This window comes from Otolemur garnettii, unplaced genomic scaffold (genome assembly GCF_000181295.1).
Source record: "Otolemur garnettii isolate 467f Iridium unplaced genomic scaffold, OtoGar3 scaffold00145, whole genome shotgun sequence".
Lineage (NCBI taxonomy): Eukaryota > Metazoa > Chordata > Mammalia > Primates > Galagidae > Otolemur > Otolemur garnettii.
In genome coordinates this window covers 2,066,926-2,079,557 of record NW_003852540.1, presented here as the reverse complement: position 1 = coordinate 2,079,557, position 12,632 = coordinate 2,066,926, and the positions used below count along the sequence as shown (strand labels likewise).

Genomic DNA, 12,632 nt, shown 5'->3' with positions numbered 1-12,632 from the left:
CCCAAACCAAATTTGTTTTTCTCTAATCCTCCTCAGAAATCTGTCTGTCCTCTTTTGAGTGCCCCCTAATTACAGTAACACATACACATTCTTTAGCAAGGCCTTACCATGGGCTTTTGCCCATGTCGCATTAGCTTCTCCCAAAGAGCAGTGCCCCATCTCTCTGGTCACTTGGGCTTGAGCTCCTTGGCTTCTTTCCCTTTCCTCCCTAATCCCCAGCACTAACTCAGGCTTCTCAGACAGGATTCCTATTCTCATCCTGTTCTGTCTCCACTGCCTCTGACCTAAGTTACTTAACTCTCTACCCTACCCCAATCCCTCCCAATTTATCTTTCTAAAAACAGATATAAGATCAATAGATATAAGATCACCTAAAAACTCAGGTTTGCCAACTGAGAATTTTTTTTTTTTTTTGAGACAGAGTCTCACTATGTCGCCCTGGGTAGAGAGAGCGGTGGTGTCACAGCTCACAGCAACCTCAAATTCTAGGGCTTAAGTGATTCTCTTGCCTTAAGCCTCCCAAGTAGCTGGGACTACAGGCGCCCGCCACAACGCCCGACTATGTCTATTTTTTTGTTGCAGTTGTCATTATTGCAGGCCCAGGCCAGGTTCGAAACTGCCAGCCCTGGTGTATGTGGCTGGTCCCCTAACCACTGAGCTATAGGTGCCAAGCCCTAACTGAGATTTTATTTCCTCTCCAAGGCCTAGCTGTAAGGCCACTTTCTCTAAAAGGCCTTCCACAATTCCCCTAGTAGGTCCTATGATGGTTTTGTATCCTCTCCAAAGACTCACAACATTACAACATTCCCAGCAACTAGCAGGCAGGGCCAAATATCTATGAACTTGAGTGTCTGCACATAAACTTAATTTCTATTATTCTTGTGTATGAAGGGCACCAATGACATACAGAGTAAAATGCCCTCCTTACGTGTGCATTCCACATTAATGGAGTCAACCAACCACAACTGAATGTACAGTAGAACCTCCATTGTTGACCACCTCCCAACACGAACCACCTTAAGTTGATGTAATTTTCACAGAACGACATGTACCATATCTATGTCTCAGTACTATAGGCCTCATTCCCTATGTTGACCATCTCTGTATGTTCACCAGTTTATTACAGTCCTTTAGGTGGTCAACTTACAGAAGTTCTACTATATTTGAACAAAACAAAACAAATAAAAAAATATGATTAAAGGGCAGCGCCTGTGGCTCAGTGAGTAGGACGCCAGCCCCTTATACCAAGGGTGACGGGTTCAAGCCCGGCCCCAGCCAAACTGCAACAAAAAACAGCTGGGCATTGTGGCGGGCGCCTGTGATCCCAGCTACTCGGGAGACTGAGGCAAACGAATCACCTAAGCACAAGAGCTGAAGGTTGCTGTGAGCTGTGATGCCATAGCACTCTACTGAGGGTGACAAAGTAAGACTCTGTCTCTAAAAAAAAAAAATACGATTAAAAAAATTAAAAAATACAGAACAACTATTTACATTATATTAGGTTATCCAGAGGTGATCTGAAGTGTGTGACAGGATGTGTGCAGGTTATATACAATGTGATGTCTTTTTATATAAGAGACTTAAGCATCTGTGGATTCTGGTATCCAAAGATTTTGATATCTATAGGGTGTTTCTGAAATCAGTCCCTTACAGATAACAAGGCACAGCTATAATTGTCTGAGACCAAAATATTGAAAGCCAGTTTTGTGATAGTCTGATTATTTTTCATGTCTTGAAATTCCAATGCCTACTCCCAAATTTAGATGAAATCAGGACAACTAAATCAGCTCATAAATGACAATTTTTTTATCCAGTAACATATCCCTACCCAATTTGCTTTCTGGAGCTCAGAATGAAGGCAGAAACACAAATGAAGAAGAATACCTACCTGACTTAGTATTGCTGGCTGGAGGCCGTGGACGTGAGTGCTGACGTTTTTCATCTAATAGATGTCGGACATCTGCAAATTTCTCAGGTGGTACTTTGTTACCAATTCGGTTTTTGATATTGCTTGAGGATATACTATCTGCCCTCATGGAGTTCCTTAAAAAAAAAAAAAAAAAGGTAGGAAGTACAGTTAACAAAATACAACTGTGAGATAAGACCCAAAGCAATAATTTCATACTGTGAGGTAAACCATTTAAAAAACTGAATCTAATATGGCCAACACTGACTCACAAATACCACACACTGATAATTATCTGCTTACAAAAACCATAATCGGGCGGCACCTGGGGCTCAGTGGATAGGGTGCCGGCCCCATATACTAAGGGTGGCAGGTTCAAACCTGGCCCCAGCCAAACTGCAACCAAGGAACAGCTGGATGTTGTGATGAGCACCTGTAGTCCCAGCTACTCAGGAGGCTGAGGCAAGAGAATTACCTAAGCCCAGGAGTTGGAGGTTGCTGTGAGCTGTGACACCACAGCACTCTACTGAGGGCAGTAAAGTAAGACTCTGTCTCTATTTAGAAAAAAAAAACAACCACCATGATCAACCTGTGTACAGACAGTTTTCCAAGGTAGTTTCTACATATAATATCTGTGCGCTATCACACAGCATGTAATTACAAGTTCCCTCCTCCTGAGACAAACATCAAGTAGAGGTCTACAAAGAGCTGGAGGCTCTCTGCTCATCCCTGCTAAAATTGGAGTGTAGTTAAGACATAGTAGGGTCTATAATCCCTTTCTTTAAAGTTAAGGCAAACTTCTCCTTTAAAGAGGTCTACTACCATGCTAGCCATCAGCATTATTCTCGTGGTATCCTCAAGCAAAAGTTTTCCAAAAACTAAAAATAAGGATGTGAACGAGACCATGCAAACAAAAGCAGCTTGAGTAGTCTTTTTTCTTCCTCCCAAATACATCACCAAGAACACCTTAGAGCAGCGGTTCTCAACCTGTCACGACCCACAGAAACTGTATTAAAAGGCTGAGGCATTAGAAAGGTTGCGAACCACTGCCTTACAGAGAGCATCCCTAGATTTTTAACCCCTGAAACTGTGGATATACTATCTGCCCTCATGGAACCTGCTCATCCCCACTAGTAATTGAAGACATGCACAGTAAAATAACCTTTTTTTCTTTTTCTGGTCCGTGAAACCAGCAGAGATTACAAAGGATGATTACAGCTAAGGATAGTGAAAATGTAGGTAAAAGGTGGTAATGTGAGTGATATTAAAACTTTTCTGAAAGGAAATATAGAAACACTCACCACATTTTAAAACATGCATATTGTTTTGCACAATAACTGGACATTGAGGAATTTAGTCTAATAATAAGGAAAAACCTAAATGTCCATCAAAAAGGGATTGCTTAAGTAAATCCTGATATTTCCAAACAATGGGAAATATACAATTAAAAAAATAACAATGTCAGGCGGCGCCTATGGCTCAGTGAGTAGGGCGCCAGCCCCATATACCGAGGGTGGTGGGTTCAAACCCAGCCCCCGCCAAACTGCAACAAAAAAATGGCCGGGCATTATAGAGGGCATTTGTAGTCCCAGCTACTCAGAAGGCTGAGGCAAGAGAATCACCTAAGCCCAAGGAGTTGGAGGTTGCTGTGAGCTGTGACTTCGCGGCACTCTACCAAGGGTTAATAAGTGAAACTCTGTCTCAAAAAAAAAAAAGTCTACAATACTATATATATTAAATGAAAAACATATAATGCAAAACAATATAAATAGCATAACTTTATTCTTTTTTTTTGGAGACAGAGCCTCAAGCTGTCACCCTGAGTAGAGTGCTGTGGCATCACAGCTCACAGCAACCTCCAACTCCTGGGCTCAAGAGAGTCTCCTGCCTCAGCCTCCCAAATAGCTGGGACCACAGGTACCCGCCACAACACCCAGCTGTTTTTTGGTTGCAGCCGTCATTGTTGTTTGGTGGGATCGGGCTGGATTCAAACTCGCCACCTTAAGTGTATGTGGCTGGCACCTTAGCCACTTGAGTCACAGGCGCCAAGCCATAATTTTATTCTTATACTCATTTTTATATGAAAATATCTATTATATATGAATATATCTATTCCATATCTATTCTATTCATATAAAATGAGTATAAGAATGAAGTTATGGGGCAGCGCCTATTGCTCAGTGCGTAGGGTGCCAGCCCCATATATCAAGGGTGGCATGTTCAAACCTGGCCCTGGCCAAACTGCAACAAAAAATAGCCGGGCATTGTAGCAGGTGCCTGTGGTCCCAGCTACTCAGGAGGCTGAGGCAGGAGAATCGCCTAAGCCCAGGATTTGGACGTTGCTGCGAACTATGTGACACCATGGCACTCTACCAAGGGCGATAAAGTGAGATTCTGTCTCTACAAAAAAAAAAAAAAAAAAAAAAACGAAGTTATACGATTTATATTGTTTTGCATTATACATTTTTCATCTATATAAATAGATATATATTCATCCATGTGTTACATACATATGCATAAAAATACCTGAAAGGTTATTTCATTGTTAACAGTTGTTTTATAGGAAAGAATGAAAATATAGGTGATTTTCACTTTTATATTGTCTATTGCTTTTTTAACAAGGATCACTGCTTGTACAAAGGGGAAACTGGATGCTTAGAACAGGTAAAAGTGATTATAAAATTAGAAGGTGACTCCCTGGGTTGGCAGGCCCATCAGATGACACAGTACCTGACCCAGACCCCTACCACCCCCGAACCTCAGCTGCCCCTGTCCTGTAGCCTGCAGCCTGTACTCTATTGCCCCCTCCTTACCCAACCATGCTGGGGTATCTGAGCAGATGAATTACAAGGGCTAGAAGCTAACTAAACAGAGGTTTCAGGGAACTAGTCCTTTTTCTGTGATTGGTGGATTTATCTATAGGCACATGGCTGAATAGCGTCGGTAGCCTTTCTATTTAGTTATGGCTAAATTTGCTTTTTCCTATTTGCTGACACTTCTTCCATAGCCCATCTATTGCCAATATCCTCTCAAGTGGTTACCTGTTCAAGACTCAAGCACAGGGCTTGGTGCCTGTGGCTCAAGTGGCTAAGGCGCCAGCCACGTACACCCAAGGTGGCAGGTTCGAATCCAGCCCGGGCCCACCAAACAACAATTATGGCTGCAACCAAAAAATGGCCAGGCGCTGTGGTGGGCGCCTGTAGTCCCAGCTACTTGGGAGGCTGAGGCAGAAGACTCACTTGAGCCAGGAGTTGGAGGTTGCTGTGAGCATGATGCCATGGCACTCTACCCAGGGGGACAGCTTGAGGCTCCAGTCTCAAAAAAAAAAAAAAAACAAAAAGACTCAAGCACAGTAGGTAAGAAATCAAAGGAAAGAAAAAATGAGAGGCATGTAAAAAATATATAGGGCCTTCATGATTCAGCACTTGTTTTGTTTCCTGTGAGATGAGCTAAATTGCTTTCATACCCAAAATAATGAGTTAAAAACCACCTATGTTCTTGCAGCACAGCTGATATAGATTACTCTATGTATTTCACTTCTAATCCAGCTGAGTTCTGATTTATATATAATTAAAACTCTCTTTTCATAATCTTGCTCTAAAACAGGGAACACGAAACACAAGTATTCAATTTTTTTTAAGTATACATAAATAATGAAGAATAAATGCCTCATAAATGATAGCGTAATTTTTGGGCACATTGGCTCACACCTATAATCCTAGCACTCCAGGAAGCTGAGGTGGGTGGATTAGCTGGTATTTAATCATATTAAAAGCTAGCACTGATCTAAAAAAATTTTTTTACCTAATATTTTTCAATTGAGATTCCACTTCATCAGCATACATAGTCATTTTCATGCTTTTCTTTGGTGAAGGAGTGGAAATCATTTTCAGTTCTAGATCATAGTCCATTTCATCTGAGTCTGAGCTGCTGGTACTGGACCGCCGAGATGCACTTCGCTCCCGGGACTGTTTGAGAGCTGGCAGTTCCTCATGGTACTCCACCACCACTCTGTCATCTGCATCCATGTCCTGGTCTTCATCTTCCTCCTCCTCCTCCTCCTCCTCCTCTTCTTCTTCCTCTTCAATGGGTTCCTCAGGAACATTCACTAGTCCTGAAGAAATTTAACCAGAAAACATTAGGGCAAGTGCTAAACTTCAATTTTCTTCTCTATATTGGTAATCTTTTTAAAAGACAGGCTTCCCATCTCTGAGATTTTATAGGAGCCTTATCTATAATGGTCCAAACTGTACACTATTCTGACAACGGGAGAATACAGGATGATGTAGCAGCCTCATAAAATATTAGTCATTTAAAATGTAGCTGATCCTCATTCACAGATTTTGTACTTGCAAATTTGGCAAATCTATTTATAACTCCAAGATTAATACTTGCAGCCCTTTCATGGATGTTTGTGGACATGCACAGAGCAGCAAAAAAAAAAAAGTGAATCACCAGACATGTATGTTCCCAACTCAGGTCCAACAAAGCAACACTCTGCCTTCTTGTTTCATCTCACACTGTAAATACCCTTTTCACAGTCTTATCAAATGCCACATTTTTCACATTTTTGTAATTTTTGTTGGTGATTACATGGTTTTAAATGGCTCTCAAGCCTAGTGCTGAAATGCTACCTAGTGTTCATAACATCAAGGCTGTGATATGCCTTATGGAGATACTACATGTGTTAGATAAGCTTCATTCAGGCATGAGTTATAATAGAGCTACTGGCCATAAGCTCAAAGTTAATAAATTAACAATATTTATAAATAAGGTGTCTTTAAACAGAAACACATGTAAAACAAGGTTATATTAGCGATCAGCCACAAAAATGATATGACCAGAGGCTTCATATGGTTCATTTCCTAAATTGATGTTCAAAGTGACTTTATACGAAAGTCCCCAACCTTTTTGGTGCCAGGGACCAGTTTAATGTAAGATAATTTTTCCAAGGGGGTGGGGCATAGGAGAGGCTGCAGAGCTCAGGTGGTAGGCAGTAATGCGAGGGATGGAAGTGGCTGTAAATACAGATGAAGCTTCCCTCACTCACCACCACTCACCTCCAACTGTGCAACCTGATTCCTAACAGGCCATGGACTGGAACCTTTTTGGCACCAGACACTGGTTTTATGGAAGACAGTTTTTCTACAAATGGTCAGGTAGGGGGTAGGGAAGATGAGATAGGAGGCAGAGCTCAGGCAGTGATTCAGCAGCCCAGTTCTTCATAGGCCACAGATCAGGCATTAGGAACTACAGCTTTATAGAACACAACCATAACAAATAATAAAAGTCTGTGGTAACTTTGAAGCTCACAGATAAATACTAGTGATAAATGAAAGTAGAATATAAATTATATGTGTTCACAAGAATAATTTTTATTTATTATGAAAATAGACAAACAGGAAAAATTAAGATGAAATCAACTGTCATATTAGGATATTAGAATTAGGGGCAATTTTCTTTTTAATTCCGTTAATACAGCAGTTCTCAACCTATGGATCATGACCCACAGGAACTATATTAAAGGGCTGCAGCACTAGGAATGTTGAGAACCACTGCTTTAACGGGATATGAACGGTATGTGACAGGCATCCTCAAACTACAGCCTGCAGGCCATATGCGGTCTGCCGAGGATATTTATCTGGCCTACCAGGTGTTTTTGCTGCCACCGCCTGTCCTGCTTAGCAGCTGACTCATCCTGGGGCCTGCAGTCCGGCCCTCCAATGGTCTGAGGGACAGTGAACTGGGCCCCTGTTTAAAAAGTTTGAGGACCCCTGGTATATGATGAAAATATCTTAAAGTAGCTGAATTGGAAAAGTGTTACTATGTAACAGAAAAATATGTATATAATTAATATGCACATCTCAAAAGTATAATTTTGTATACCATATATACACACTAAATAAAAGTGGGCTGTCTTCATCTCTTCCTTTCCCCATTATAATGATAAATGTGTGTGCATATTATTCTGTATGCTGACTTGGCTAGCTATAAAGCACATAGAATATTCCATTGATTAAGCTCAAAATAAAAACAAATCTTTATAAAACACAATGAAAATGATTCTTTTACAATAAGCACAAAAAAGGCCCCCAAAAGAAACCCAAGTCATAACATCCCACTTTTCTAAGTCATTCATGTACATAGCCAATAAACATAAAGCACTCAATAGCAGCCTATTTCCATTATAAGAAAAGGAACAATAAAATCAGTTTATCTAATAAAATAATTTCAAAAACTTTTTATGTAGCTGTTGATATTAATAGAAGAATTAGGTTTCTAAGAAAAAATCTGTTTTAAATTTCCCTATGTCACATTTGATCTTATTAGTTTTTATAAAATCATTTGACCTCTTTGTATGGGCAATACAAAATTAATTGTGACATGACTTACTTTCCTATATGTTGGCAGAGGGTGAGGGCAAGGAAGAGAGGATGATAAAGTTTGGAACCTTAAAAGACTGTATTAAGAATAAAAATATGATTTCGGGAGCCAAACATGTGTCTACCCAAGAGCTGAGCAGGCAACTACCGGAATGTCGGTGTTTATACGACGTCAAGCCAACATCATCCCCAATCAGGGCTCTCTTCTTGATCACATCCCGCTGAATTCGACGGGAATGATATCTTCGCTTCCTGAAACATTGCCAAAATAAGCACATAATCAAAAACTAATAGGAAGGACCCTGAAAAGTACTAATTTATTCCAACTACACACTGACTCAATGTTAAATGCTGAAACAGAGATATTTTAAATGAAAGTGAAACTTGGCATTTCCACATCAACTTTGAATTCTTCCCTCTTGTGTCCCTCCTGGAACACATGAGGTTTAGACATTCCATTACAGAATACCAACTGAAGGATTAAGAAAAGCTTAAGAACTAGTCAGCTATTATATTTTAAGGTTTGGGACTCACCATGAATTGCTAAGAATTCCTTTCATGCCTCCATAATTTGGATTCCCATATTTCATATAATACTGACTTCTTCTAGCTGCTCCAAGTTCCTTTTTGTCATCTAAAAATTAATTACAATAGTTACCTAGGATTTCTCGTGGGTGTGAATGATTTAAGAAATCATTCAAGGCTCGGCGCCTGTGGCTCAAGTGGCTAAGACGCCAGCCACATACACCTAAGGTGGAGGGTTCGAATCCCCAGCCCGGGCCGCCAAACAACAATGATGGCTGCAACCAAAAAATGGCCAGGCGTTGTGGTGGGCGCCTGTAGTCCCAGATACTTGGGAGGCTGAGGCAGGAGACTCGCTTGAGCCCAGGAGTTGGAGGTGCTGTGAGCATGATGCCATGGCACTCTACCCAGGGGGACAGCTTGAGGCTCCAGTCTCCAAAAAAAAAGAAATCATTCAACACTGTTGAAATGATTCAAGGGAAAAAAAAAAAGGGCGGCGCCTATGGCTCAGTGAATAGGGCACTGGCCCCAGACAAACTGCAACAAAAAATAGCCGGGCATTGTGGCAGGCACCTGGAGTCCCAGCTGCTCTGGAGGCTGAGGCAAGAGAATCGCCTAAGCCCAAGAGCTGGAGGTTGCTATAAGCTGTGAACACGGCACTCTACCCAGGGTGACAAAATGAGACTCGGTCTTTAAAAAAAAAAAAAAAAAACAACGAATGTTTTCCATAGCTGAGATCAGATTGACACAATCTGCCAACAAAAAGGAAAGATCTACTATAAACATTCACTCTCTGAGTGCCTACTAAGGCAATGCAGTGTGGAGAGGATTAGAGTATAATACAGAGGTGGATAAGGTTAACTTACTGTTTAGGAGCTGCCTGACTCAATAGAGAAAAATTTAAAAATACACAGCAATGTAAGATATAAGGTTCTTCCAAGAGGCCTAAGAGAGCGTTAGTCATTACAGGTACTCAGGAATCAAAAAGGCTTTCTTGGAAAAGTAGCATTTTTTGCTGCCCCCTAAATACTCATTTCTGATTGACAATACTCCAACAATATAGAATGAGGGTTAAATAAACAGATTATGGCCAGGTGCAGTGCCTCATGCCTATAATCCCAGCACTTTGGGAAGCTGAGGTAGGAGGACTGCTTGAGGCTAGAACTTGGAGTCCAGCCAAGGCAACAGAGCAAGAATCTATCTGTACAAATAGAAATGAGCTTTGTGTAGTGTTAAGTGCCTATAGGCCTAGCTACTGGGGAGGCTGAGATGGGAGGATGCCTTGAGCCCAAGAGTTAGAGGCTACAGTAAGTTATGATTGTCCCACTGCACTCTTGCCCGGGCAACAGAGTGAAATCTGGGGATGGGAGGGAAAGGCAGAAGAGGGGAAAAAAGAGGAAAGAGGACAGGGAATGGGAGGGGAAGAAACAAAGAGACTATAGGTAACCCCATAGTAAATTGTTTTTTCCAGCTTATGTGGTGTTCCTCAAAATGGCTTAAAGAAAAATGGCACAGAATTATACCTCTAGAACGTACTCATATAGGCACTCAAATGAATAAATGTGGTAAGATCACATTTAAGTTAAAATGCCAGTCAAAAAGAAAGAAAGGTGGTGAGTAATCACAAGTTAGTGTCAAAAGTTGTGACATAAAGACCTTCAACCGTTTCTTGGGCACTCTGACTGCAAAGGACAAATGCCACTATAAATATATCCAGAGCTACAGGTAAAAATGACAATACAAACAGTATGTTCACCCCCATCCCCACTAAAAACCATGCCTCCAGCTCCTTGGAGAAATGGCTGATTCTAGATCCACTTCTGGACCAAATAAAGTACAAAAAGAGTACTGAAAAGTAAGATGTTCTGCCCAGTGTGGTGGCTCACACCTGCAATCCTAGCACTCTGGGAGGCCAGAGTGGGTGGACTGCCTAAGCTCATGGGTTCGAGACCAGCTCGAACAAGAGCGTGACACCATCTCTAAGAAATAGCCAAGCGGGGTGGTACCTGTGGCTCAAAGGAGTAGGTGCTGGCCCCATATGCCGGAGGTGGTGGTTCAAACCCAGCCCCAGCCAAAACTGCAAAAAAATAAATAAATACATAAATAAATAGCCAGGCGTTGTGGCAGGCACCTGTAGTCCCAGCTACTCGGGAGGCTGAGGCAAGAGAATCGCTTCAGCCCAAGAGTTGGAGGTTGCCATGAGCTATGATGCCACAGCACTCTACTGAGGGCAACAAAGCAATACTATCCAAAAAAAAAAAAAAAAGTAAGATGTTCTGTTGTGCCATAAAGTAAGAAAGTGCTTAAAGAATCAAAAGGGCATGTCAACATATAGTTTAAGGGGACTTTACTGGGCAAATCAAAGAAAATTTGTCAATCAAAATAATACTAATGGATGATAACCCACAGAATAAGAATCCACAAGTCCAAACTAATATAAGTACGTTACTGGAACTGACAAAATCTGAACATGCATGATGGATTAATGTATTGTACTAATGTTAAATTTCCTAATTTTGATAGCTCTGCTATGTGTAAGAAAATGTCCTTATTCTGGAAATACATATTGAAGTATTTAGGGGTGAAAGTTTTTTTGGTGTTTTTTTGAGACAGTGTCTCACTGCATCTCCCTCAGTAGAGTGCTGTGGCGTCACAGCTCACAGCAACCTCAAACTCTTGGGCTTAAGTGATTCTCTTGCCTCAGTCTCCCAAGTAGCTGGGACTATAGGCACCTGCCACAACGCCCACCTATGTTTCTTGTTACAGTTGTGTAGGTGGCCCGGGCCAAGTCCGAACCTGCCACCTTCGGTGCATATGGCTGGCACCATAACCACTGTGCTATGGGTACCAAGCCAGGGGGTGAAAAGTTTTTATCTCCAGCTTTAAAATGATTCAAAAGACTACTATGTACTATATGGGAGGCTGAGGCAAGAGGACAGCTTGAGCCCAAGAGTTTGAGATTGCTGTGAGCTATGATGCTACAGTATTCTACCCAGGACAACAGAGTAAAACTCCGTCTCAAAAAAAAAAAAAAAACCTATTATGTGTATATATACATAAGCACATACACATATTTTTATTTATTTATTTATTTTGAGATAAAGTCTCACTTTGTCACCCTGGTAGAGGGCCATGGTGTCACAGCTCACAGCAACCTTAGACTCTAAGGCTCGAGTGATCTCTTGCCTCAGCCTCTCAAGTAGCTGGGATTGCGGCCGCCCGTCACAATGCCCAGCTATTTTTAGAGAGGGGGGGTCTTGCTCTAGCTCAGGCTGGTCTCGAACTTGTGAGCTCAGGCAATCAGCCCTCCTCGGCCTCCCAGAGTGCTAGGATTACAGGTGTGAGCCACTGCGCCTGGCCTTCACACATACATATTTTGAAATGCCCACCAAAAGTCAATGTGCATAAAAAGTCTTATGAGGAGGGAATTAGAACTGTATAGCAGGTTAGCAATGTCCAGGAGGATATTCTTATAATAAATCAAAAAGTATGATGAAAAATGTTTACATAGGTTAGGCACAGCGGTTCAAGCCTATAATACTAGCATACTGGGAAACCAAAGCAGGCAGATTGCTTAAGCTCAAGAGCTTTGAGATCAGCCTAAGCAAGAGCAAGACTTCATCTGTACTTAAAAAAAAAACAAGAAAAAGAAATAGAAAAATTAACCAGTTGTTGTGGCAGGCGCCTATAGTCCCAGCTACTCAGGGGGCAGAGGCCGGAAGCTCACCTGAGCCCAGGACTTTGAGGTTGCTATGAGTTAGGCTGATGCATGGTATTCTAGCCTGGGCAGCAGAGTGAGAGTCTCTCTTTAAAAAAAAAAA

At 41.6% G+C, this 12,632-nt stretch overlaps 1 protein-coding gene across 5 annotated transcripts in view; it reads right to left on the bottom strand.

Annotated features, from left to right (window-relative positions):
• NCBP3 (nuclear cap binding subunit 3) overlaps window positions 1-12,632 on the bottom strand; it is a 50,809-nt gene that overhangs the window by 12,981 nt on the left and 25,196 nt on the right. For all 5 annotated transcript variants that reach the window (XR_002775600.1, XM_003799051.3, XM_023518716.1 and 2 more), the window contains exons 8-11: window positions 8,824-8,923; window positions 8,438-8,541; window positions 5,711-6,020; window positions 1,889-2,043 (exon numbers count right to left, since the gene is read on the bottom strand). Coding sequence is in view for 4 of the 5 variants with exons in the window: in XM_003799051.3 (XP_003799099.1) it covers window positions 1,889-2,043; window positions 5,711-6,020; window positions 8,438-8,541; window positions 8,824-8,923 (669 nt within the window). In the remaining variant the exon portion in view is untranslated. The remainder of the gene's footprint in view (window positions 1-1,888; window positions 2,044-5,710; window positions 6,021-8,437; window positions 8,542-8,823; window positions 8,924-12,632) is intronic.